The 25,370-nt window shown below is 43.5% G+C and overlaps 1 protein-coding gene and 1 non-coding gene across 2 annotated transcripts; one reads left to right on the top strand and one right to left on the bottom strand.

Annotated features, from left to right (window-relative positions):
- Window positions 1-360: 360 nt before the first annotated feature.
- LOC106571682 (isthmin-2) lies at window positions 361-15,534 on the top strand. Its single transcript, XM_014145036.2, has 6 exons — window positions 361-1,797; window positions 5,122-5,376; window positions 10,104-10,431; window positions 13,013-13,153; window positions 13,363-13,431; window positions 13,563-15,534. The coding sequence occupies exons 1-6, from the start codon at window positions 1,666-1,668 to the stop codon at window positions 14,078-14,080; spliced, it is 1,443 nt and encodes a 480-aa protein (XP_014000511.1). The 5' UTR covers window positions 361-1,665; the 3' UTR covers window positions 14,081-15,534.
- A 9,053-nt stretch (window positions 15,535-24,587) lies between these two features.
- On the bottom strand, window positions 24,588-24,659 carry trnat-ugu (transfer RNA threonine (anticodon UGU)). Its single transcript has one exon. It is a non-coding gene; the product is annotated as a tRNA-Thr (tRNA).
- Between the last annotated feature and the right edge of the window lie 711 nt (window positions 24,660-25,370).

Below are 25,370 nucleotides of genomic sequence, written 5' to 3'. Positions count from 1 at the left end.
AGGCATGACGTGATTGCTGACATCCAGTAACGGGACCATTTATCTCAGGAAGGCTGTTTAGATTTCAATAATGCTATAAACATATGTAATTAATCATTATCTGACTCAAAGTAAATGTTTTTTTTTTTAAATGAAAAGATTTAAAAGCCCTTTGATGTAACATTACATTGTTTAACTTGCCATGGAAAGACATGTGATCTGGCCTACTCTGTAAAGGCATATACACCTGTATGCTATCAGTAAGCTTTCACTCTTGGCAAGTTCAATGTTTGAAGATAAACCACTTGATGGGTTTTTTTGACGCTATGGTTTATGTTGACTGTGCTGTTGGAAACAGTGCTGAGATTAAATCAGTCTTTGTTTTGTTTCAAGCTCTTGGTTAGACCTTTGTAGAAGACAAATCTATCTATATACATATACACACAATGTGTAACATAATCTATCGGAAAAAGACTTTACACAATGAATAGCATGAAATGACTTAGAAACAAGTTGTATCTTAAAGAAAGCATATTTTATTTAAAAGTACACACACAGCAAAGAGCGATAGGGAGAGGGTTGACACAAAAGCCGACCTGAAATATATTCATATAGTAAAATAGGTGAATAACTGGGGCAATATCGGCATGTAAAACTGTAGATCTGTTACTGGAGAGTGACGCCTCTTGCCGTGAAGTTTGCATTGACACACCATATGTTTACATGGAGAGTAGTGTGAAAGTAGACCTATCGTCAGCTGTGATCAGCGCCTTTGCTCAGGGGGAATGTTTTCTTGATGTGTGACAAACTAATGTGCCTAATGAATGTGTTGGCTCCCTGGTAATCCATTTAATACAGTCTACAAAGTCACTTATCTCCTCTTCCGTTATGCGCGTGCCAATTATCAGTCGTTTCTGTGTCCCGGTCACATCTCCAAAGGGCTCTCTCCCTCTCTATTTGGATAACTAGATCCACGAGACACCCCCTCTTAAGCATCACTCCTCTCTTCAACAGTGTAGAAGGTGTGAAGACGTGCGTAACCGAACCAGTGCGACTCAGACACTGATTGATTTGGACAAACCTGCGTTGTGGATAATCAACTGACTTCAATTGGATAATGGATGAACGCGTCAGAGATAACGCAAACGGGCTATTCTCAACTCCAGATGTCAATGTATTGGAAGAAAACACTCACCCATCCATAAGGAAGTGTACCCAACTCTTAACCTAGTTGAATAAACCGTTCACCGGTGCGCACTGAGAGAGCGCGTGGGTGTGTGTGTCTTTTGTACTTATAGCCCAAGTTGGTCTGGTTAAATGGGGAGGCTTGAAGAACCTAGACATTGACCTAGACGCAACATACAGACAGACAGACAGACAGACAGTGAAAGGAGAAATCAGTCGCTTTGAGAGTCGGAGTGGTCAGAGTTGCGTCGAAGTGCGGCAGAGGGATATGGATTGTGCGTCGGATGCCATCGGACATCAGCGCGCATCTCTATCAAGAGGAAGACTCTAAAGCTGTTGTTGCTGGTTGAATAGGTGACTTTCTCGTAAGGAAACAAGTTCTGGAAAGAGAAGTTTTGAGAGGACAGAAAACAACGTTTCTCTCGCGACGTAAAGAATATACAAGTTAGGGATAAATTGGATAGATTGGGGACTTCAAATTACTTGTTAGTTGTCACTTCAATGGAGAAAATGATTCAAGTCGGAGCGAGATGTCTGACAATACTGATTATCTTTTTAGTACTTTTTGTTGGATTGGTGATGGGCTTTCCCACCAAACAGCACAACAAACTGCATAACGGCGTGTCTTTGGAGGTAAGCAAATGTATTTTCTTGATTATTTTCATCTACAAAGATTTGGCCAATTCCGTGCCATGCGTTCCAAATGTAACAAGAGTTAAATGTGATGCAAATTGTATTTAAATTAATTGAGCATGTGTAAATAATTTAATATTTAATTACTACAATATTTGAATATATTACAAAAACATGTCTACATGTAAATTACAGTATGAGTTATTTTGATGCCATCATGCCAATTATTTATTTAAGTCAAATTAAATGTGATAACTTAATTCGTTTCCAGAAAATAACTACTACTCTCCTGCCAAAAACATTCTGCATTATCTTTCAAATCATTCAAAAGTTTACTTGATAGCAAACCATAATCACGGCATCACAGACAGACTTACAATGCTGTGCACTCATGGCGGACTGTCATTGCCCATTCCCTGTTCATGAACCAAAGGAAACTTGTTTCAATAAAGCTCTAGGGCCTTGGCGCAAAGTGTTGTTCTGTGTTTCTCCATGTATAGTAAGGTGTCTGAGCATCCAGAGAAGGTCAGCCTGAGCTAAGCAGCATAGCATTACACAGCAGCTACAATACATTCGAAGGCTGTATTCCCTTTGAACACACACACACCTCGCTCACATCTGTAACCGGATCCAATGGGGGTATTTGTGCGGCTCATGGACGTGTGTATAGAGGGCTTGAAGGTCACCATGAACAGAATCAGATGTACGAATGAAAGAAAGGTGCAAACAGACAGATTCCAGATCTGTGTTATGAAGTCGTTCCTTTGTACTTTCTCTCCCCTGGGTCTCCTCCAGTGGGTGCCCTATTGATGTCCCGATGCCCATAGCCTATAACTGATGGATGATTCATGTCAGTTGGACGTCAAACAGCTAGGGAGAGAGAAACTGAGAGGGGGAGTGAGGAAGAGAGGAAGAGTGTGACTGTTGGTGCTGAATGCGCATTTTGGGCACCAGCGAGTGTGACCCTGTGTCACCTTTCTTGGTGACCTGTTAGTTGCCACTGTAAGCGGATAGAGGAGGGGGTGGTTTGTACAGTAGAGGAAGGAGAGGCACAATAACAAGGGCTTACATAACCAAGTGGGGTAAAAGGAACCCTCAGCAGCTCTCTCTCACACTGGAATAAGTTCAGAGGTCAGGCTGGTTGATTGTTTATGTTGGCTCTTTACTGAGTTAATGTGGAATTTCCTGTTTTTGGTTTCCCCATCATCATGGGGGGCAGAGGAGGGGTGTGAAGTGTGCATGGCCTCATTCCCAAATATTGAGACCTGTTTGCTTTATTTATCTGTTCGGTTTCACCCCCCCCCCCCCCTCCTCTCCTTTCCTCTCTCCCTCTTTCAAGCGCTTGCACTTGTTTTTTCTTTTTTCTTTTCCACATTTTCAAAGAGGCGATCAAAGGACCCCATAGTTTATTGTTCTTCTGTAATGGTTTGAAAATGGCCAAGTGCAGAGGCTTTGATATCTGTGGACACATAAATCAGGCCTGCCTGCCACACCGCCCGCCCGCCTGCCTGCCTGCCTGCCTGCCTGCCGCCTGCCTGCCTGCCTGCCTGCCTGTTTTCCTCTCCTCTGCTTCATCATCCATACAGTACTGTACATCCACCTCCCCTCCTTTCCTCTTCTGTCCCCGCTGAATGTGTGTCACCACCGACTACTAGGCCGGCCGGCCTAAATGGCTCCAGTGTCCCCCCAGCCACCCCCTACAAAGGACACTAAGCTTTGTTTCATGACGGAAGAGGAATTTAATGGTAATTCCTTTGTTGTGTGTCGGAAAGGCCAGGGCTCCCACTGCTGCACATCCATAGTGGCTCGTAAAGACAGACCGCATACCATCAACCAATAGGCCTTTGATCATCAGGGGAGCCCCGGAGAGAGAGAGAGAGAGAGAGGAGAGAGTGGGATCAGAGAGAAAGAGGAGGAGGGAGAGAGGAGGAGGAGACTGAATACAGAATCCAGATGTGTAAAAAAGACAAGATGAGGAAGGTGTGAAAATATGTGGCCCTTCATGACTCCAATCTTAGTCTTGTCGGTGTATATCTGTGTGTGTCAGGAGTATCTTATACGAGCTCCTTTAACTAGATCTAACTTCTGACAATACTTCTCTAGTCAGACTAGGATACAAGTGGTAGAAACCATGCAGTGAAGATCTTTTAATGCTAAGCCTCAGAGGGACCTGCCTAGACCCCAGGGGAAGCCTTCCTGATCCCCCTCTGACTCGCTCTCCTCGTCAGACTCCTCTGTTTACTCTTTCTCATTCCCCTTTCTCTCTCCCCGTCTTCCTCTCCCGTCCTCATGCTGTTTGACAGGGGTTACCTCTAAATGGTGACCATGTGTTCTCATGGTTGGATCTGATCTGATGGACTTTTTTTATGGGACAATTGCAGCCACTGAAAAAGTATGGTCTGTTTTCGGGCCCCATAACCACAATTGCTCAACTGTTTTGTCACAGCTCCAGATTTTTTTCCCCCTCATTGTTTTAAATGGCACCACATTTTCGACCGCAAACTGGCACGGCTCCAGACACTGAGGCCCCGTCAGATGTTTGGGCTATTTATTTATAGATGCTGGCTGAATTAAAAGCTTAGAGTAGTAGAAGTTACCCTTAGGCACTGATCTAGGTTCAGCTCACCCTCCCTAAATTCAAACTTTAACTATAAGAGTGGAGAAACGTCAAACTGATTTTAGCTCAGAATTAGGGGAGAACTTCATCCTACTCTCTGATGAGCTTCAGTTCAGAAAAAGACATTGACAGGTGTCTGATGGTTGGAATCTGACTGAGGAGGACCCCTACAGCTTGTGTCTGTGTATAGTGGGTAGCTGTGTATAGTGGGTAGCTGTGTATAGCGGGTAGCTGTGTGGCGGCACGGCAGGTTGAGACACACAAGGCCAGCCTGCCCACCGTCCCAGGGGTCCCACGACTCCGAGGCTCTCTCATTAAAACTAGAGAATCTGGCACAGTCTCCTCTTTGTCAAAGGCCTGGATGCCAGGGCTTTGGCTGCTGTGGGAAAAAAGAGAAATGGATGGACTAGGTTGGTTGGTTTGTTGCCCTCATGGTTTTCAGAACTGTCTTACAACATGGACAGTGGAAACATGGTAGTAACATGGTGGAAATGTTACAGGAGGTTGACAATGAAAACCCCAATGTTTTTAAGCTTTCATATAACAACCTGCTAAATTAAACTAGCAACTTAATCTATGTGGCTTTAAACCAGCCAGTAGCAAATGTACTTACTGTGTGTTATTCATGTCATCCAAGTTTTCAAAATGGTCCAGTCCACTGTGTTTCATCATGATGCTTAATTGAGGTCTCCTATCTTTTTATTCAGGCTCGTGTTCAGTCGCCCGCCAGTGGGGTCCATCGTGGACCGGAGGCCCTGGAGCAGCAGAACCAGGTCCAGAGCCTCCTCCCCCCTGACACGGAGCACCGCCACAAGAGGAGGTGGTCTCACTCCCAGCACCGCTCCGTAGGGGTTCTGCCCCAGCCTGAGCCGGAGGAGGAGATGAAACCCTTCGTTCTGGACCTCAAGAACTTCCCTGAGCTGGCCAACGCAGACATCAGCTCTCAGAACCCCAACATCCAGGTGAGTGGTGATGATTATTCATTGGATATTTGAAAGAAAATCTCACTCTCAAAGAGATTGTTCTCTCTTTACATTGTAGGGTGGGAAACTCATCCAATACCAATGTGTAGCAGAGTGCCCACTTGGTTAGGCAGTATAGAGACTTAATTCCTTTCTATGGTGTTGATTTTCTCTGTGGCATGATGAGTGGGATATTTCAGAGAATTTCAGCAGAAGGACAAGTCAGCTCCACATCACATAAATCTACCTCTAGTAGAAAATCCCTTTCATTCCTCCCATTTCCTGTGATTTCTCCAGCGATTAGCCTCAATGTCTTCAGCATGCCCTTCCATTCAACTCAATCTCACGGTAGTTGGTTAAATCTTCTGGTCGATTCCAGGATGTGGTCAGCTGAAGCTGCACGTAATGACCTCAGGCTGGCTCTGCCCTCTAATGGGGATGGAAGTCCCTCACTATAGCCCCCCTGTTGCCTGGTCCTGACATCCTCTACTATGGAGACTGTGGCCCAAATAACACCCTATTCCCTGGGGCTCAAAAGTAGTGCACTATATAGAGAAAAGGATGCCAATTGGAGTGTTAACGTACAGGATGTCTTACAGTAGTCACCTACCAATCTAATGAGTAATCACCTACCAGTCTAATGAGTAGTCACCTACCAGTATAATGAGTAGTCACCTACCAGTATAGTGAGTAGTCACCTACCAGTCTAATGAGTAGTCACCTACCAGTATAATGAGGAGTCACCTACCAGTATAATGAGTAGTCACCTACCAGTATAATGAGTAATCACCTACCAGTCTAATGAGTAGTCACCTACCAGTCTAATAAGTAGTCACCTACCAGTTTAATGAGTAGTCACCTACCAATCTAATGAGTAGTCACCTACCAGTCTAATGAATAGTCACCTACCAGTCTAATGAGTAGTCACCTACCAGTCTAATGAGTAGTCACCTACCAGCATAATGAGTAGTCACCTACCAGTATAATGAGGAGTCACCTACCAATCTAATGAGGAGTCACCTACCAGTATAATGAGTAGTCACCTACCAGTCTAATGAGTAGTCACCTACCAATCTAATGAGTAGTCACCTACCAGTCTAATAAGTAGTCACCTACCAGTCTAATGAGTAATCACCTACCAATCTAATAAGTAATCACCTACCAGTCTAATGAGTAATCACCTACCAGTCTAATAAGTAGTCACCTACCAGTCTAATGAGTAATCACCTACCAATCTAATGAGTAATCACCTACCAGTCTAATGAGTAGTCACCTACCAGTCTAATAAGTAATCACCTACCAGTCTAATAAGTAGTCACCTACCAGTCTAATGAGTAATCACCTACCAATCTAATGAGTAGTCACCTACCAGCATAATGAGTAGTCACCTACCAATCTAATGAGTAGTCACCTACCAGTCCAATGAGTAATCACCTACCAGTCTAATAAGTAATCACCTACCAGTCTAAAAAGTAGTCACCTACAAGTCTAATGAGTAGTCACCTACCAATCTAATGAGTAGTCACCTACCAGTCTAATGAATAGTCACCTACCAGTCTAATGAGTAGTCACCTACCAGCATAATGAGTAGTCACCTACCAGTATAGTGAGGAGTCACCTACCAGTCTAATGAGTAGTCACCTACCAGTCTAATGAGTAGTCACCTACCAGTCTAATAAGTAGTCACCTACCAGTCTAATGAGTAATCACCTACCAGTCTAATGAGTAGTCACCTACCAGTCTAATGAGGAGTCACCTACCAGTCTAATGAGTAGTCACCTACCAATCTAATGAATAGTCACCTACCAATCTAATGAGGAGTCACCTACCAGCATAATGAGTAGTCACCTACCAGCATAATGAGTAGTCACCTACCAATCTAATGAGTAGTCACCTACCAGTCTAATGAGGAGTCACCTACCAGTCTAATGAGGAGTCACCTACCAGTCTAATGAGGAGTCACCTACCAGTCTAATGAGTAGTCACCTACCAGTCTAATGAGTAGTCACCTACCATTCTAATGAGTAGTCACCTACCAGTCTAATGAGTAGTCACCTACCAATCTAATTTTTAAAAAAAGCCGCGGCTTTTGTGGCGCGATGGGTAACGATGCTTCGTGGGGTGTCAGTTGTTATGTGTGCAAGGGTCCCTGGTTCGAGCCCGGGTTGGGGCGAAGAGAGGGACGGAACCTACACTGTTACATTGGTAGTCACCTACCAGTCTAATGAGTAATCACCTACCAATCTAATAAGTAATCACCTACCATTCTAATAAGTAATCACCTACCAGTCTAATAAGTAGTCACCTACCAGTCTAATGAGTAATCACCTACCAGTCTAATGAGTAGTCACCTACCAATCTAATAAGTAATCACCTACCAGTCTAATAAGTAATCACCTACCAGTCTAATAAGTAGTCACCTACCAGTCTAATGAGTACTCACCTACCAGCATAATGAGTAGTCACCTACCAGTATAGTGAGGAGTCACCTACCAGTCTAATAAGTAGTCACCTACCAGTCTAATGAGTAGTCACCTACCAGTCTAATGAGTAGTCACCTACCAGTCTAATGAGTTGTCACCTACCAGTCTAATGAGTAGGCACCTACCAGTCTAATGAGTAGTCACCTACCAATCTAATAAGTAATCACCTACCAGTCTAATGAGTAATCACCTACCAATCTAATAAGTAATCACCTACCAGTCTAATGAGTTGTCACCTACCAATCTAATAAGTAGTCAACTACCAGTCTAATGAGTAGTCAACTACCAGTCTAATGAGTTGTCACCTACCAGTCTAATGAGTTGTCACCTACCAGTCTAATGAGTAGTCACCTACCAATCTAATAAGTAATCACCTACCAGTCTAATGAGTACTCACCTACCAATCTAATAAGTAGTCACCTATCAGTCTAATGAGTTGTCACCTACCAGTCTAATAAGTAGTCACCTACCAGTCTAATGAGTAATCACCTACCAGTCTAATGAGTAGTCACCTACCAGTCTAATGAGGAGTCACCTACCAGTCTAATGAGTAGTCACCTACCAATCTAATGAATAGTCACCTACCAATCTAATGAGGAGTCACCTACCAGCATAATGAGTAGTCACCTACCAGCATAATGAGTAGTCACCTACCAATCTAATGAGTAGTCACCTACCAGTCTAATGAGGAGTCACCTACCAGTCTAATGAGGAGTCACCTACCAGTCTAATGAGGAGTCACCTACCAGTCTAATGAGTAGTCACCTACCATTCTAATGAGTAGTCACCTACCATTCTAATGAGTAGTCACCTACCAATCTAATTTTTTTTAAAAGCCGCGGCTTTTGTGGCGCGATGGGTAACGATGCTTCGTGGGGTGTCAGTTGTTATGTGTGCAAGGGTCCCTGGTTCGAGCCCGGGTTGGGGCGAAGAGAGGGACGGAACCTACACTGTTACATTGGTAGTCACCTACCAGTCTAATGAGTAATCACCTACCATTCTAATAAGTAATCACCTACCAGTCTAATAAGTAGTCACCTACCAGTCTAATGAGTAATCACCTACCAGTCTAATGAGTAGTCACCTACCAGTCTAATAAGTAATCACCTACCAGTCTAATAAGTAGTCACCTACCAGTCTAATGAGTACTCACCTACCAGCATAATGAGTAGTCACCTACCAGTATAGTGAGGAGTCACCTACCAGTCTAATAAGTAGTCACCTACCAGTCTAATGAGTAGTCACCTACCAATCTAATAAGTAGTCACCTACCAGTCTAATGAGTTGTCACCTACCAGTCTAATGAGTAGGCACCTACCAGTCTAATGAGTAGTCACCTACCAATCTAATAAGTAATCACCTACCAGTCTAATGAGTAATCACCTACCAATCTAATAAGTAATCACCTACCAGTCTAATGAGTTGTCACCTACCAATCTAATAAGTAGTCAACTACCAGTCTAATGAGTTGTCACCTACCAGTCTAATGAGTTGTCACCTACCAGTCTAATGAGTAGTCACCTACCAATCTAATAAGTAATCACCTACCAGTCTAATGAGTACTCACCTACCAATCTAATAAGTAATCACCTATCAGTCTAATGAGTTGTCACCTACCAGTCTAATGAGTAGTCACCTACCAGTCTAATGAGTAGTCACCTACCAGTCTAATGAGTAGTCACCTACCAGTCTAATGAATAGTCACCTACCAGTCTAATAAGTAATCACCTACCAGTCTAATGAGTACTCACCTACCAGTCTAATAAGTAATCACCTACCAGTCTAATGAGTTGTCACCTACCAGTCTAATGAGTAGTCACCTACCAATCTAATGAGTAGTCACCTACCAATCTAATGAGTAGTCAAATTCATAATAAATGCTCAGGAAGTAGGATCATCTGATTGAGTGCTCAATGCATATCTCGTTTCTGCCTGGCCAAGTCAGAGCTATAAATTAGGCAGGTCAATTTCCCTGATACTTCCGGAGGTTGAGATTATTTTCGATGAGTTTGCTCAGTCATATCTTGGTTTCATTGTGGCTTTTGAAAACACCCGCTTTAGATAATTTATATAAATTTATATAATTTTTTTACATAAAAGTACGTCTATGTACAGACTTTGTGGGCACGAATACACCAGAGTATGTAGAGGTTGCCAGTTTAGCATGCGCATATCTTTGATACCAAGCTTGTACGTTATATAATAACATTTACTAACACCCTCTTTCCTCTCCCCCTGTCCCAGGTGACCATTGAGGTGGTGGATGACCCTAACATAGAAGTGGAGATGGATCTGGTAAAGGACAAGGACTGGATCCCTCCTTCCTCTCCGTCCACTGTAGACTGGCTGGGCGGTAAGAAGCTGTTCTGGCCCCTGTTCTGGGGCTACACAGACGCTGACTCCAGTGAGGATGGGACGGGCCGCTCAGGGCTGGAGGAGACTGAAGAGGAGGAGGAGGAGGAGGAGGATTACCTGTTGGAGTACGGTAGTGAGGAGCCCCTCCCAAGTGGAGTGGGGGGAGACTGGGACAGTCGCTGGAACGAGGGTTGGGACGCCACTCATAGCTACTATGGTGAGGCTTCTTGTCTTCGCAAAGGCTGAGTTTACACAGGCAGCCAAATTCTGATCTTTTGCCAATAATAGGTTTTTTTGACCAATCAGATCAGATCTTTTGCCAATAATTGGGCAAAAGAACAGAATTGTGCTGCTGTGTAAACGCCTAAGTGGCACAGTGTCTGTCTAGCTGTCACACCAGCCATCTTAGTTAACACCTAACTTGGGATCACTTTGAGTACAGTACTGTAGAGTCAACATTTCTCTACATGCCAGTAGCAACTGATAATCTAGGCAATCATTTTGGCTTCCAGGCAACGGTTCTGGACCAAAGTCTTTCCAAAAATCGTTCTAATTGGAAAAACTTTCATCTTTGATCCACTGGTCTTTGGCATGCCTGTCTGACAGTAGTTGATAAAATGGCATCCAAAAGTTGAGGATGTTTTGAAATGGTGGGAGATAAAATGGTGGGAGATAAAGAGATTTATAGGAAGTTAATGTAGAAAAGTGGTACAATATAGACAGATAGAACACAGAATTGAGAGAGGTTGAGAGACAGAAGTATTGACTGAGCATGCGAGCAAGAGAGCTCTCCACTCTGCGAGCACTCGACCGTCAGGCCCATTGTGGAGCCCAAGCCTTTGAAGTGGACACTGGGTCCCAGCTCGCAGCTCACTGTGGAGGCCTGCTGTCTTTTGAAGATGGGCCCGATGCACTCGCTAATGGCAGCGTGAGCCTGTTCCCCCTGACAGACAAAACAGCTCACTGCTTGTGAACAATTAGAGGGCAGATTGGGAAGAGGGGATGACAGGGGCCATTCGGCTGGGTCTTTCATCCCCCCTCCGGGACCCCAGGCCCCCAGACCCTGGCTCGGCCCTCTGCCCTGGGCCCTAGGCGGCGAGGCCTTTTGAGACAGTTCAAGAATTTGGGGGCTTTCAGGGCTGTGCAGAACATTTACTCCTCTATTGTTTTTTGTTTCTCTTAATTCTCCTCAGTCTGTTTTCTCCTTCTGCATGGTGGGAAAAGAGCAGCATGCCTTCTGGTTGCACAGGCAGATAGCTTTATTCAGCCCTGCAGAGCAGAGCCAATGAAAAGAGAAGGGAAGAGTATGGATGTGGAAACTTGTGGAAACTTTAAAGGAATGGAAAAGACAGTGGGCTGGGAGAATCCGGCCTAGGAGGATAGGCAGAGAGGGGTTACAAGTTCGTAGTTTGATGAATGTTTACGTTGATAGTGCACAGGCAGAGGATCTCCCTGTTTAATTCTAAGTCAGTCATTTTAGCCAGTGTGCCCTTTGCCTCTACCCTTCAGATCAGACAAAGGGATTGATTTCAGACAAAAGAGACTGACTGTTAACTCTGGCAATTGCTCTTAACCTCAAACCTCAATGAACCAAAACACAGCACAATCTGATAACATAGTCAGTTGAACAATTTCACTGAGTATAGGATGTGTATGCACATGTGCATCTGGCTTGAACGTTGCTAAATGAGGTGTATGTTGGTTAGGAACAAGGCGACCATGTCTATTAAGTGGTCAGATGTAAAATAAGATTGTAGTGAACATAAAGTATTTATGCCAGACTAGCGTAATGTAATGTTGGGGCTTCCCTTCTGTAATTAAAACGCTCCTGTACTGAGAAGAGTCTATTCCTGTGTTCTGGCCACATGGTGAGCTGGCAGCGCCACAAAGGCACAAGCTGCACTGCCAACAAAGCTGCCATTTCTGCGCCCACCTCGTCTTGTCTGTAATCGAGGGCGGACATGTTTTCGGTATCATTAACACCAGACTCAAACCTCTCAGAAGCAGATGGAGAACTTCAGCCTCATTGCAGAGACTTGTCTCTAATTTGGCAGAGTCTACATTACAGGACTATGGGGCTGGGAGAAGGTTAGACCCGAGGAAAATTATACTGTTGCCTGAGATAGAAAACTTATATACAGGCCTTGTTATGGCTTAGCTATAATAGCAAATATTAACATTTAGTCGATAGATTTTTTTGCAGATAATATTATTTTAGAAAAACTGCCAATTAAGGGGTCTTTGAGAGGGAAACGCTACTCCTGTGTAAGAGTCTACAGTATGTTCCGGCTTATACTTCGGTTCAGGAAAGGCATCTAAACCTAATCTAGCGTTGTTTCCCAGCATCACTATTTGATATGCAGAGTTTCCCTTCGTGCCCACTCCTAATCAATCCTTTCAAGTTGTTGTTTTCCTTTTCCGTGATAGCTTGTTAAATGTATGTGGTGAACAAACCAAATGCTTTTAATGGGAGTTCTACACAGTTACGGAACCTAGTTAGGGAACCCTACAGCTGGGAGAGGAATTCAACTCTCTCTGATTAGAGAGTGAGCATTAGGGGAATTCTAGGGGTGTGCAGTTGTGGTTCCTACACATCCGTTATGGAAGGAGTCAGATACTAGCTTACTGTGACCAGACAGAAGTTATTCTAGTTAAGCCAAAGGTGAAACAAAGAACTGTATTAGTCTGGTCCCAGGCTAATGAGTTACAGTTACCCCACAAAATGGAAACTACTATGTAAATCCAAATCCTTATCATTAATGAGTTTCGGTTTTGTTGTTTTGTCTTCCCCCGTACAGAGAAGGAGGGGACAGAGGAGTGGAGTGCCTGGTCTCTGTGCTCAGTCACCTGTGGTCATGGAGAGAGGAAGAGGACACGGTCCTGTGGTTACAGCTGCACCCTGACAGAGGCCACCAAATGTGACATGGAGCCTTGTCCAGGTGAGCTTCACACAACGTTTATTCTAGATTCCGGTCACCAACTCCTAGTCCTGAGCCACAGGATGTACAGGCTTTTGCTCCAGCCGAGCACTTACAAACCCAATTCAGCTAATTTAAGTTAGCTGATCGACTAGTCGATTAGCTGAATCATCTGTGAATGTGAGCTAGAGACGTGATCTAACTAAATGGTACCGTTCCTGTCTCTGCAGACGATGTCAACACAGTGGCTGAACCTTTCCCCTTCGAGATGGAGAACGGCACTGAACCGTTTGGCACAGGTATTTCGAATCAATGTACACTTAGCAAATGGTTAAGCAAATAGGTTAATCAAACTAGCAAACATGGGTAGTTAGAATGTACCTACTGATCTAATTACATCTAACATGGTCTCTCTCTCCTTTCCCTCTAGATGTGGACACATGTGAGAAGTGGCTGAACTGTAAGAGCGACTTCCTCCAGAGGTACCTCAACCAGGTCCTGTCAGAACTACCCAGCTGCCCCTGTGCCTACCCCTCGGCCGTCGCCTACACCGTGGTCAGCGTTTTCGACGAGGGACACGACTGGACCTTCCGTTGGCATGACGCCAGTGGCCCTAAAGAACGCCTGGACATCTACAAACCCTCTGCGAGGACTTGCATCCGCTCGGCCCTCTCTAGCGATGTCACTACGCTCGGCGCCCAGCACTGTTGCTACGACGACCGTGGCTGTCTGATCACACGGGGTAAGGGTGCGGGAACGCCCAACCTGATCAGCACGGATTTCTCCCCGGAGCTCCACTTCAAGGTGGACGTGCTTCCCTGGATCCTGTGTAAAGGGGACTGGAGCCGCTTCCACGCGGTGCGGCCGCCCAACAACGGCCTGGTCTGCCCGGAGAACCCCCACCATGATGTGTTCATGAACGAGCTGGAGGAGGCCCGGGAATACTGAAAACACACGCAGCAGCCAAAACTACACTACCCAGAATTCACCCGTACAGTGGGGCCCAATCCTAACTTGAGAAGGGAGCACGTGTAGGACTGTTTTGCACAGCTTTTTGCATTTTGCATATAAGGAGGTATGGCGGTTGCAAGGTTGAGGTGGAAGTTGATTTCAAGTTAGGATTTGGCACATTAAACACCCTGTGACCAGACCCAACAGAACAGAACTGAACTTCATTGAACTGAACAACAACTAAAAAGACGCAGTCCTGTCAATGCTTGCCGACGTGTTTCGCATCCAGCATGGTACCAAGCTCTCTGTCTCTCTCTCACTGTCTGTCCCTTAGTCTGGTATGCACTTCTGTCTGTATGTAAGCATGACATTGTCGTCTAGCCTGTTTGTGGCTTTTTGTAGGTGTTGTGGCTCTGTGTGACTGACGATAGCAACATAAACATCCCAAATGTACTTCCTGATTTGATTTTGCTGTGTGAGATGTTTGATACTGTAGTAAGTCTTATTTTGAAAAGGGGATTGTGGAATGTGTCATGCCCAACACATGAATATAGTCATAACTATGCTGCTATGAGAAGATGAAGTTAGATAGGTACCAGAGGGGGATATATGATTGAACAAACATGAATTTGCTGAAAGGTTATTCTTAAAAAATATAATCTAAAGCTGAGGAGAGAATTTGGTCAAAAGAAAGAAGTTTACAAGCACGAACAACCACACCCAGCACCTCATGCTCATTCTTGATAATATGCCAACAGAACAACTTCTTAGAAGCTTGGAGGTGGAGACAGTCTTCTGGTCTGGACTGAACTTCTCGTCCTCTGTTTCAACAATGACAGTTTGAGAACCTTCAATCATGGATGTTTCTACAGTTTTCTCAGGGGGACTCATATTGTTAGAGATTATAGCCCATATGTACCTCAACAGTGGAGCAGCATTGGGAACCACTACTTCAGAGCGCACTTCAGAGTGCACTTCGGACTGTACTTCAGAGTGCACTTCGGACTGTACTTCAGAGTGCACTTCGGACTGTACTTCAGAGTGCACTTCGGACTGTACTTCAGAGCGCACATTAAAGATGAGAATGGTACCTGTTACGGAAACGAAAAAGTTGGATCTACAGTGTAAATGGATGAAGAGCGGATAAATACAGTATTAATTCAGATAAAGTTATGAAATGATGCTCTGTGCGGTTTTTGGCAAGCCATTTTTTCTGTCAATGTAATTAAAGTTGAATAGCTGTTCTATTCCATTGCGATATGTTGCATTGTTTTTGCAAAGACTTCGTAGGAGTGGGAACTGTTGGCTTGAAGTCTTAACATTTATGCTCCAAACCTCTTTCAGGAATTCAATTTTTTTTAAATGTGTGCAAACATGCATTACATTTTGAAATCACATGTTTTTTTTTTTAAAGGAAGGCACTTTATTTAAGGTATATATATATATATATATATATATATATATATATATATATATATATATATATATATATATATATATACAAATGATGGCATGTATGAAAATCAAATGTTTATATGTTATAATGTTATAATTGTGAAAGGGTAACTTGCCAGAAATGCTGCATTGTTCATTTGTAAAGTATATTATCATGTGAGTTTCTGTTTAAAAGCATGGTTGATATTTTGTGATTTCTTAAACTAGTATAACTATACTCATAGAAAAAAAGGTGCTATCTAGAACCTAAAAGGGTTCTTTGGCTGTCCCCATAGGAGAACGCTTAGAATAACCCTTGTTTGTTCCAGGTAGAATCCTTTTGGTTCCAAGTTGAACGGTTTTGGGTTCCATGTAGAACCTTTTCAACAGAGGGTTCTACATGGAACCCAAAATGATTCTTCCTGGAACAAAAAAGGGTTTTACCTGGAGCCAAAAGGGTTGTCCTATGGAGACAGCTGAAGAACCCTTTTGGAACCCTTTTTTCTAAGAGTGTACCATATTGTCTTGTACAGTATTTATTGTCCGTTTTTTTAAGTCTGCTAAAGCTTTGAAACGACTCTACTAAAACCCACATGGTGCACTACTAGGGTTGCAAAATTCACAACATTCACTTTCCCAAAATACCCAGATAAAAAAAATCCTAGCTGGAATATTTCTGGAATCAGCAGGGCATAACCTGCGAGGGAATCATCCAACCTGGAGTTCTTCAACTGGGATTTCTGGAAAACTCCTGGAATTGTTTCGGGAAAGGTTCTGGAATCTTTAAAACCTACTTCGGACTGAGACACTGACACCACGGTGACGTCAGAAGGGAAACGACCTGCCTCACATGATATGACCACTCCAACAGCAACTCCATCAAGTGTCTGTATCGTTTTATCATTTTATTGTACTTCTGTGCTATGAAAATATGTTGTGACAAATACAATGAGGAATATAAAGACGTTTGCATTGATTGTCTGGCTCATGATTGTCCTTGTTCTGTCCTTCTGTATACTATCAGATGTCTTTGAAATCCGCGTAGTTTCTCTGTGTAGTTGACTTCCTCATCATACACAAATCCACAACTCATCTACTAGATTTCAAAACACAGTAAAGCATAAGAAAAGTTGGCCGCAAATCTTTCTTTCTAGAGGTACTTAAGTTTATTGATGTTTTGGCCCAAGGTCTTCATCAGAAAAGGCTGTCGACTACCCCCCACCAAAAAAAAACAAAGTTGAGAAGCAACATCGGTGAACTTTTAACGGCCCTGTGTTTTACTCAGTAGTATCACTTCCAAATTGAACGTTTTCACAAGAACCTGATCTGTGGAGCATGCCCTCTCTCTCTCAGGGTCTCAGGCAGGCAGAGAAGAAGAGAAGCTGACTGCGTTTTGATGTCTTTGTTTTTCCACTTGCTGTGCCTTAACCAGGGCCATCCAGGCATGGCCTGCTGACTGATCTTACAAGGCTCAACCCCAGCCTCAGCATGTGTGGAGCAATCTGCTTTCAATTGGAGACCAAACGGTCTGAAACGTTATACATTTTAGGACAGGCAGAATGTTTTATTTTTACATGTTGGTTATTCTCGGAGCGAGCTCCTCTATGTTCTGTTGGCTGCAAACAAAAAGGCAGGATCAAAGAGGCTTTTGTCTGTCGTTGTTGATTTTCTTAGTAAGTGGGGGATTGGAGAATGATTGAGTAGACCATTGAGGTGAGTTCTATTCTCCACCTCCAAATCCTGAACTTGAGCTGCAAGACACGAAGCAACATTGGCTCATAAATGTATCTTTATTATGTAGTTCAATGATCCTCTTTGGAAACAAAATGAAAAGTTAGTTCTGTGCCACGTTAGTCGTGACTATTGACTCTCTATACTGAAATGATGAGAAGCAGGATTGAACTTTGCACCCTGATTCAATCACATATGGATGAAGAGTGCTCAGACTGGTTACGTTATTACATTACCGTAGTGAAACACCATGGATCAACAGAATCACACTCAATTTGCTTCGTCGACTGTGTTCTCCAGATGGCTTCAATTTGTTTTCAAAGTCCAACCCAGATTTTGGAGAACCCGGAGTTAATAACGGAACGAATGCTTCTTAGACCAAAACATGATGACCTATTAATTACTACAGAAATCACAGGAACCTCGTTCTCTTTCTTATTGACACAAAGAAGCATCAATTGCAGGGATGATAATGTGGTTTCACTTGCTATAGGGTGAGGAAGGCACATCACATCCGCATTGATTGTTGATTCTATAGCTCACAGATGGCATCATAGCCAACAATCTCGTCTGTTTTCTGGGTTGTTCTCGGTTCTGTAATCTGTACATAATCGTGTCTGTCCGTAACTCCACATGTTCTTACAGCTTTGTTCTGGTCTTTAAAGTTGTGTAGCTACATGATCATGTCTGTCCGTAACTCTGTATACTCTTACAGGGGGGTTAAATAATGGAGATTCAGAGGTCAGGGCAATGCAGATCCACAGGCGTATCATTCCTTCTCAAAAGGAAGGTACAGTCTTGAACTTTCTGTTACTTCTACTTTTTTGTCTGTCAAGTATAACATTTTTTTTAACCATTTTTAGATTCTCTTAATTCCTATAGGTCCTCACCATAATTCATAGCATAGCATGTTTTCCTGCCTCTCTGTCACCTGTAAGAAACTAGAACACCAGAGGAACACTGATACTTCTAGAACGGAACATTAGGTTGCTCATGGGTCAGGGTGGCAATTGAGTCTATACTGATTTGAAATATGTGTAATTAAAGAAGAAACACCAGTGTTGGTTCGCTCATTCACACAAATGCAGGACTGGTTAATAAGGAGTTGATGGTGTGTGTGTTCTACAGTTATATTGTTCCAAGTTTCTAAATTCAATCAGTCAACTTTATTTTAGAAAGCCCTTTCTACGGCAGCAGTTGTCACAATGTGTATTACAGATACCTAGCGTAAAACCCTAAACAGAAAGTAATGCAGAGGCAGAAGCACAGTGGCTAGGAAAAACACCATAGAAACAGGAACCTAGAAAGAAACCTAGAGAGGAACCAGGCTCCGATGAGATGCCAGTCCCTTTCTGGCTGTACCCAAAATTGGTATGTGAAAGTATGCACACATATAATGCAGTATGTGAAGATTTGAATGTATTTGAGCTGCCGGTAGAATCGTTTAACTATAAACAAATCTGTGCTAGATAACGTTTTACAGTTAGTTCTAGTTCTAAGTTGACTACAGATGAGCTGTCTGTGGAATGCATCCAGACAGATGCTGACCACGTTTGTTCTCTGAAAAGTAGATAAATATCCACAGATGTGAAGACAGAACAGAGAAGCAGACATGGCTTCAAATACTCTTTGAAATCATTTCAAATACTTTATCTGTGCTTGACTGAGGTTGCCTGGCTTAATGGACCAATAGAATAGTCCCACAAGTGTAATCCCTGCCTATCTGGCACTCTAGTCAGGCTAAAACAAATGCACAAAGTATTTGAAAGATTTTGAATAGTATTTGAACCCAGGTCTACAGAGAAGGAGAAAATAAAATGCTCAAGGAAAGAGCATAAAAAGGATTGGAGACATTTTTGGAACTGACTAAAAATGTTATCTGAAATCTTGAATCATGCAAGAAAGAGGTGTTTTTCAATGAGCTGCATATATTTGCTCAACTCAACATGAGCGCGACACGCACATCATCTCACGGCATGGTTCTATCATTTCCATATTTCACCAAAACACAGATGTTCATAACAGAACTAGACATTCATTTATGGATCTTGAGATCAGAATACACAATTCACTATGCAGTTGCTGTACACTGTAATACACTCTTACAATACCATGCGTGATAAATCTTTGTGAAGCAAAGGGTGGACGAAGAATAAGGGGGAATAGAAAAGGCTACTAGTAAAAGCGACGTTACAGTAGGTGAGGCATCGGAGAGGAAGCTGTGCAGATGGATGACGTGAAAGTATATGGATGTAGTCTTAGTCATGACTGGCCAGGCCTAGAGCCAGGACTTGGTGGTTACGCTCCTGTTAACTCTGCTAGGCTGACAGGAATATGAGATTTCCTCAGCATGTTTAGTGCACCGCAGTGGACCAGGACCGGCATATAGTGGACTAAGTTCTCCACCACTACACTCCCTATGTCCCCAACAGAGTCCCCAACCCCCAAACACACACTGTGGTCCGCATATGAGAGTAGTACACAGGCCACACATGCACACACACTTAGACACAAATACGGATCAATTACTAGAACTGACGCCATTGGAGACTGTCATACAGAAGTGATCTACTCCAGCTAATCGGTAACCCCAGGAGACCTGTAAACATCTGTGTGCCTCTGAGGCGGTCACATGCTTTCTTTCTTGTGAGCAGGGTTTTATGATTTACATGCAATTAACAAACAAACATAGCAACACACACAGTCAATCAAAGGTACACAGAAAGACAGGAATCAGGGGTTGTTTTTGGAATAAAAATGGTTCACATCCCTTCCACCCTGCATGTTGTTAGAATGTTGTGGTTGAGTATGTGTGAGGTCTCTCTTGTGGTCACATTTCCAACAGAGTTGGTAGATGATGGCACATGGTCTCTGATCCAATGTACCATCTCCTGCCATTGTGCTCTTGGGCAAGGAACTTAACCCCCCACAATTGCTCTCCATCCAGGGCACTGCACTGCTGCTGACCCTGTGCCTCTCAACGTGTGTTCTTTCTAACCAATGGATAATAAAGTTGTATTCTATTCCATGTATTCTATGAGTTCTGGAGAAGTTGTTAAAGCAATTGTGGTTGACATTGACATATCTACTGTATATAGTGGCATTACTTCCTACAGTGGAGTGATTCCAATACATTGTTTGAGCAATTTTCAGCACGATGATCCCAATACGGGACAGCAATATCCTCCTTAAAAAAGTCCCCCAAAAAAAGGACCAACAAATTCCTCTGTGAAATTATACTCCAGAAACGTTTGTTTAGATGCTGTTTTCCAGGAGGATAATACATTTTCTCTCTCCGTGTCTCTCTCTCTCTTTAGCGTTATCTGCTCTGTCTCTCTCTTTCTCTCTGTATCTCTTCCTCTCTCTCCCCGCCTCTCTCTGTCTGCTGTTAATGTAACCACAAGACGAGCCAAGACAATACCCTGCAACATGATGAGCCTCAGCCTTGCCTAGAGAAGAGAAGCCAGCCTAGTGATACTACTGGGACGGCAGCGAGCCAGCCATAACAATAACAACATTGAACAGCCTCCGGTGCTTATAGCCTTCCACTGAGCCAAGGACCAGTTCAAAATGATGATTGCTCCTCTTTTCCCTCTGTGAATAAAGAAAGCGGAGTACTACTGAAATTATTGGGAACAATATGTACAGGTATAAAGTTGGCATAGAGGGGAATGAGATTTAGTAGTACAAGGTGAAGTATAACCTACATACTGCCTGAGTTCATTTGGGATTTCATTTTATCTACCCAGTAGCCTGTATGGTGGGTATGGCCGATAACGTATCATTGATACGTCACCACACAAACAGTTCTTCAGAGAGGAGAAATCTACAATCTATGGGAGGTTGTAAAAGATTGATAAAACATGAATAAATATGGTAATAACTCATTGGTTAATCTCATCCACCAGCCAGCTCACTCAATTGAGCCTGGGGACAAGGTTACTGATTGATTGAAATTGTGTGATTGAGAAATTGACCTTAGATCTGGGAGCAACTTCATCCTATTCCCTAACTCGGTGGTTCTCAACCTTTTTTGGTTAAGGTACCACCAAGTACATTTAGCTCTGTTTGAAGTACTCCTGAAGTACCCCCTCATGTGTATTTTACCAGTAGGCCTATGGTCTAATGAGTCTTCTCAAGTACCCCCTGTGGATAGGCCAAGTACCCCCAAGGGTCCTGTTGAGAATCACTGCCTTAACTAACCTATGTAAGTGAGGCAGTGCAAAGGCCCTCAGCATGACACTAGGAAGGAAGGATCTTCAAAACCTAACATAGAGTGACCCCTGCTGTTGAACATACCTCAATACATCGCTGACTCATGGGCTGCATCTCAATAGTCTAGTGAGGCGTCCTCTGTTGGACATACCTCAATGCATCACTGAGCCATGGGCTGCATCTGAATAGTCTAGTGCGGCGTCCTCTGTTGGACATACCGCAATGCATCACTGAGCCATGGGCTGCATCTCAATAGTCTAGTGAGGCGTCCTCTGTTGGACATACCGCAATGCATCACTGAGCCATGGGCTGCATCTCAATAGTCTAGTGAGGCGTCCTCTGTTGGACATACCGCAATGCATCACTGAGCCATGGGCTGCATCTCAATAGTCTAGTGAGGCGTCCTCTGTTGGACATACCTCAATGCATCACTGAGCCATGGGCTGCATCTGAATAGTCTAGTGCGGCGTCCTCTGTTGGACATACCGCAATGCATCACTGAGCCATGGGCTGCATCTCAATAGTCTAGTGAGGCGTCCTCTGTTGGACATACCGCAATGCATCACTGAGCCATGGGCTGCATCTCAATAGTCTAGTGAGGCGTCCTCTGTTGGACATACCGCAATGCATCACTGAGCCATGGGCTGCATCTCAATAGTCTAGTGAGGCGTCCTCTGTTGGACATACCTCAATGCATCACTGAGCCATGGGCTGCATCTCAATAGTCTAGTGAGGCGTCCTCTGTTGGACATACCGCAATGCATCACTGAGCCATGGGCTGCATCTCAATAGTCTAGTGAGGCGTCCTCTGTTGGACATACCGCAATGCATCACTGAGCCATGGGCTGCATCTCAATAGTCTAGTGAGGCGTCCTCTGTTGGACATACCTCAATGCATCACTGAGCCATGGGCTGCATCTCAATAGTCTAGTGAGGCGTCCTCTGTTGGACATACCTCAATGCATCACTGAGCCATGGGCTGCATCTCAACAGTCTAGTGAGGCGTCCTCTGTTGGACATACCTCAATGCATCACTGAGCCATGGGCTGCATCTTTTTTATTATTTTATATTTTTTTTATTTAACTTTTATTTAACTCGGCAGGTCAGTTAAGAACAAATTCTTATTTACAATGACAGCCGACCCCGGCCAAACCCTAACCTGGACGACGCTGGTTAGGGTTTGCGCCGCCCTATGGGACTCCCAATCTCGGCCGGTTGTGATACAGCCTGGAATCGATCCAGGGTCTGTAGTGATGCCTCTAGGACTGAGATGCAGTGCATTAGACTGCTGTGCCTCTCGGGAGCATCTCAATAGTCTAGAGATGATTCCTCCTCTCCTCTCCTTTATTAATAGTGATCTGAACTGAAAACACTGGTCTTCTTTTTCACCTGAATTTACTGTTCTGTCTGGTGTGTGGCTGACAAATTAAAATAGAGTTCATCCTAAGCAAGGATGATAATTGTATTTCCATACCAATAATGACTTGTCGTAGGTAGGCTACAGGTTTTATTATGAAACAGAGAGCCTCTCATGTGGAACAATGACTTTCTTAATCTGATGCACGAAGACATTAGAAGTGATCAACTTTATTCCCTTGAAGAATCACAAACAGCAAGAACTCCCCTGATATCCTGTCAAAGTAAATCATGACCATGAAACTTCATGTTTAGCCAACAGATCCATAGTCATCCATTGTCTGTGCCCCTGCCTCTCTTCTCCCCCCAACCACACATTGAGACAGCACTCCACAATGCATTCAACAAGGAGATATAAACATAGTCAGAGCAACGTACAGAACTATTCAACCTTCACATTGACAATGTTCATGTGCATCACTGCTTCCTCCTCCACAGTGAATTGCTATTTTGAATTCACTTTTGAACTCACTTTGATATCCGTTGACTCCCACAAATGACTCCCACAATTACCCCATCATCAGGGTGTAATTGTATTTCTAAGGGATGCCCGCTCTGCTCTGCAACCGAGAGGGATAGGTGTTTTTAGGCAGTGAAGTGTGGGATTAGTTAGCTCAACATACACCATTCTACGCCTGGCTAGCAAAACAATGCTCCTATTTTGAGCCAAAGAAGGAATTCCCTGCCTCTTCATTGGAGCAGATGAGATTTCAACGCAATGTATGGGCAGAGAGAAGATACCCACACACCTCTGCGCGCACGCACGCACGCACGCACGCACGCACGCACACGCACACACACACACACACACACACACACACACACACACACACACACACACACACACACACACACACACACACACACACACATACACACCTAACTGTGGATGAGAGGATATGGAGGTCTAACTCAATGAGAAGTTCAGAGACATGGAACATTATAATTCACCTCTCCTTAACACTCAATTAGGGGGAAATGCATGAGCAGATTTTTACAATGCAACAAGTGCATGTCACGTATCTATGACACATCAGTTAGGCCTAGGTTATACTTGAGCACCCAGTATATTCACATGAGTCATACTCTCTTCTCTCAATTGATTGAGCTGGAAGTTAGAACAAAGCTTTTAAAAAGCCTATTTTTTTATCAGTAGTGCAGTTTTGTGACTCCTTCGAACTCCTTTCACAAGAGACTCAAAATTCCATCATGATCACATTATCATTTCTATCTCTGTGACCTGTTATTACCGTCTTATATACATGTCATAACATACATAGGGCTATACACATGTTATTACTGCACCATAATAATGCACTCGCTTGCTTTTAGTCAACTGAAATGTTGACTAAATCCTCTTCACTGCTTTGTGAAAATTATGATAGCTATACTCATCCATACACTTGCATATTGACCCAATTCAAACAATGGATACATTGTTTATAAACTTTTGACTGGCCTATAGTAACATCATAGCTGAACACAGAAGACATTTCACACTTGGCTGAGTTTAAACAATGTGCGCATCATAAAAATCTAAGTATCATTCTTACACTTGCAATTCAGTCCACAAGTGTCTAAAATGACATCCATCTAAAATGACACCCAAAATGAGTGCAAAATACATCAGATAAATGCCATGGTCATTTTATTGGTTATCTTCCGCAAGTTCTCAGCGACCATGTGTGGCAGAAAAATTGTTATATTAGGCTCCAGCGAGGATCGAACTCGCGACCCCTGGTTTACAAGACCAGTGCTCTGCCACTGAGCTATAGAGCCGGTTTCAGCACGCAGAAACTACATTGGTAGTGTTCTCTGATATTGATGCCGCGACAAAACAACTGACAATTCTGAAATCTCCGACATCCGAGTGTTCAAGACAACTGGAAACTCGGGAAAAAACGAGCTCTGAGTCGGAATAATCTTTTGAACGACCAAATATCAAACCGTAAACTTTCCGACATGAAGATCACTGACGTCATGATTTGACCTCGTTTTAATCGGACTTCCCAGTTGTCATGAAAGCACCAAGAGTCCACACAGCGAGGGCCTATAAGGAAACTCCTTTTCGAAGATATTTATAACTAACCCCCTTGTCTGTGGCATGGTGCCCAAATTGATGATGTATGTCGCGCAGCTGAGAGTAGAAAGTGGAGACGAATGGATTCGGCTCATTCAGTCTTTGACCTTATGAGCCCTTACTCAGCTAGCTAGTTTATGCTGGGTTTTTTCGACGGGCGAGGTAGAAATAACTTGTAGTATCGGTCACCATCTGGACGTCACCGTGACATGCCAATTAGCTAGCCTCAGTGAGATGTAGGCTAGCACATATCGATGGCTGGAGCTAACGTGGGTAATTTGTTCCATCCCACTTGATTTTATTTCGAGTAGGATAGCAGCCTACACGACAAAATAACTTGTAATATTGATAGTAACCATTTGTATGCTGGCCGTCAGTAGACTGTCAGCATACAGTCTGCTACCCTCCCG

Source organism: Salmo salar, chromosome ssa15 (assembly GCF_905237065.1).
Source record: "Salmo salar chromosome ssa15, Ssal_v3.1, whole genome shotgun sequence".
NCBI classification, from domain to species: domain Eukaryota; kingdom Metazoa; phylum Chordata; class Actinopteri; order Salmoniformes; family Salmonidae; genus Salmo; species Salmo salar.
Note: the sequence above shows the minus strand (reverse complement) of the source record. Positions and strands in the feature narration are given on the sequence as shown.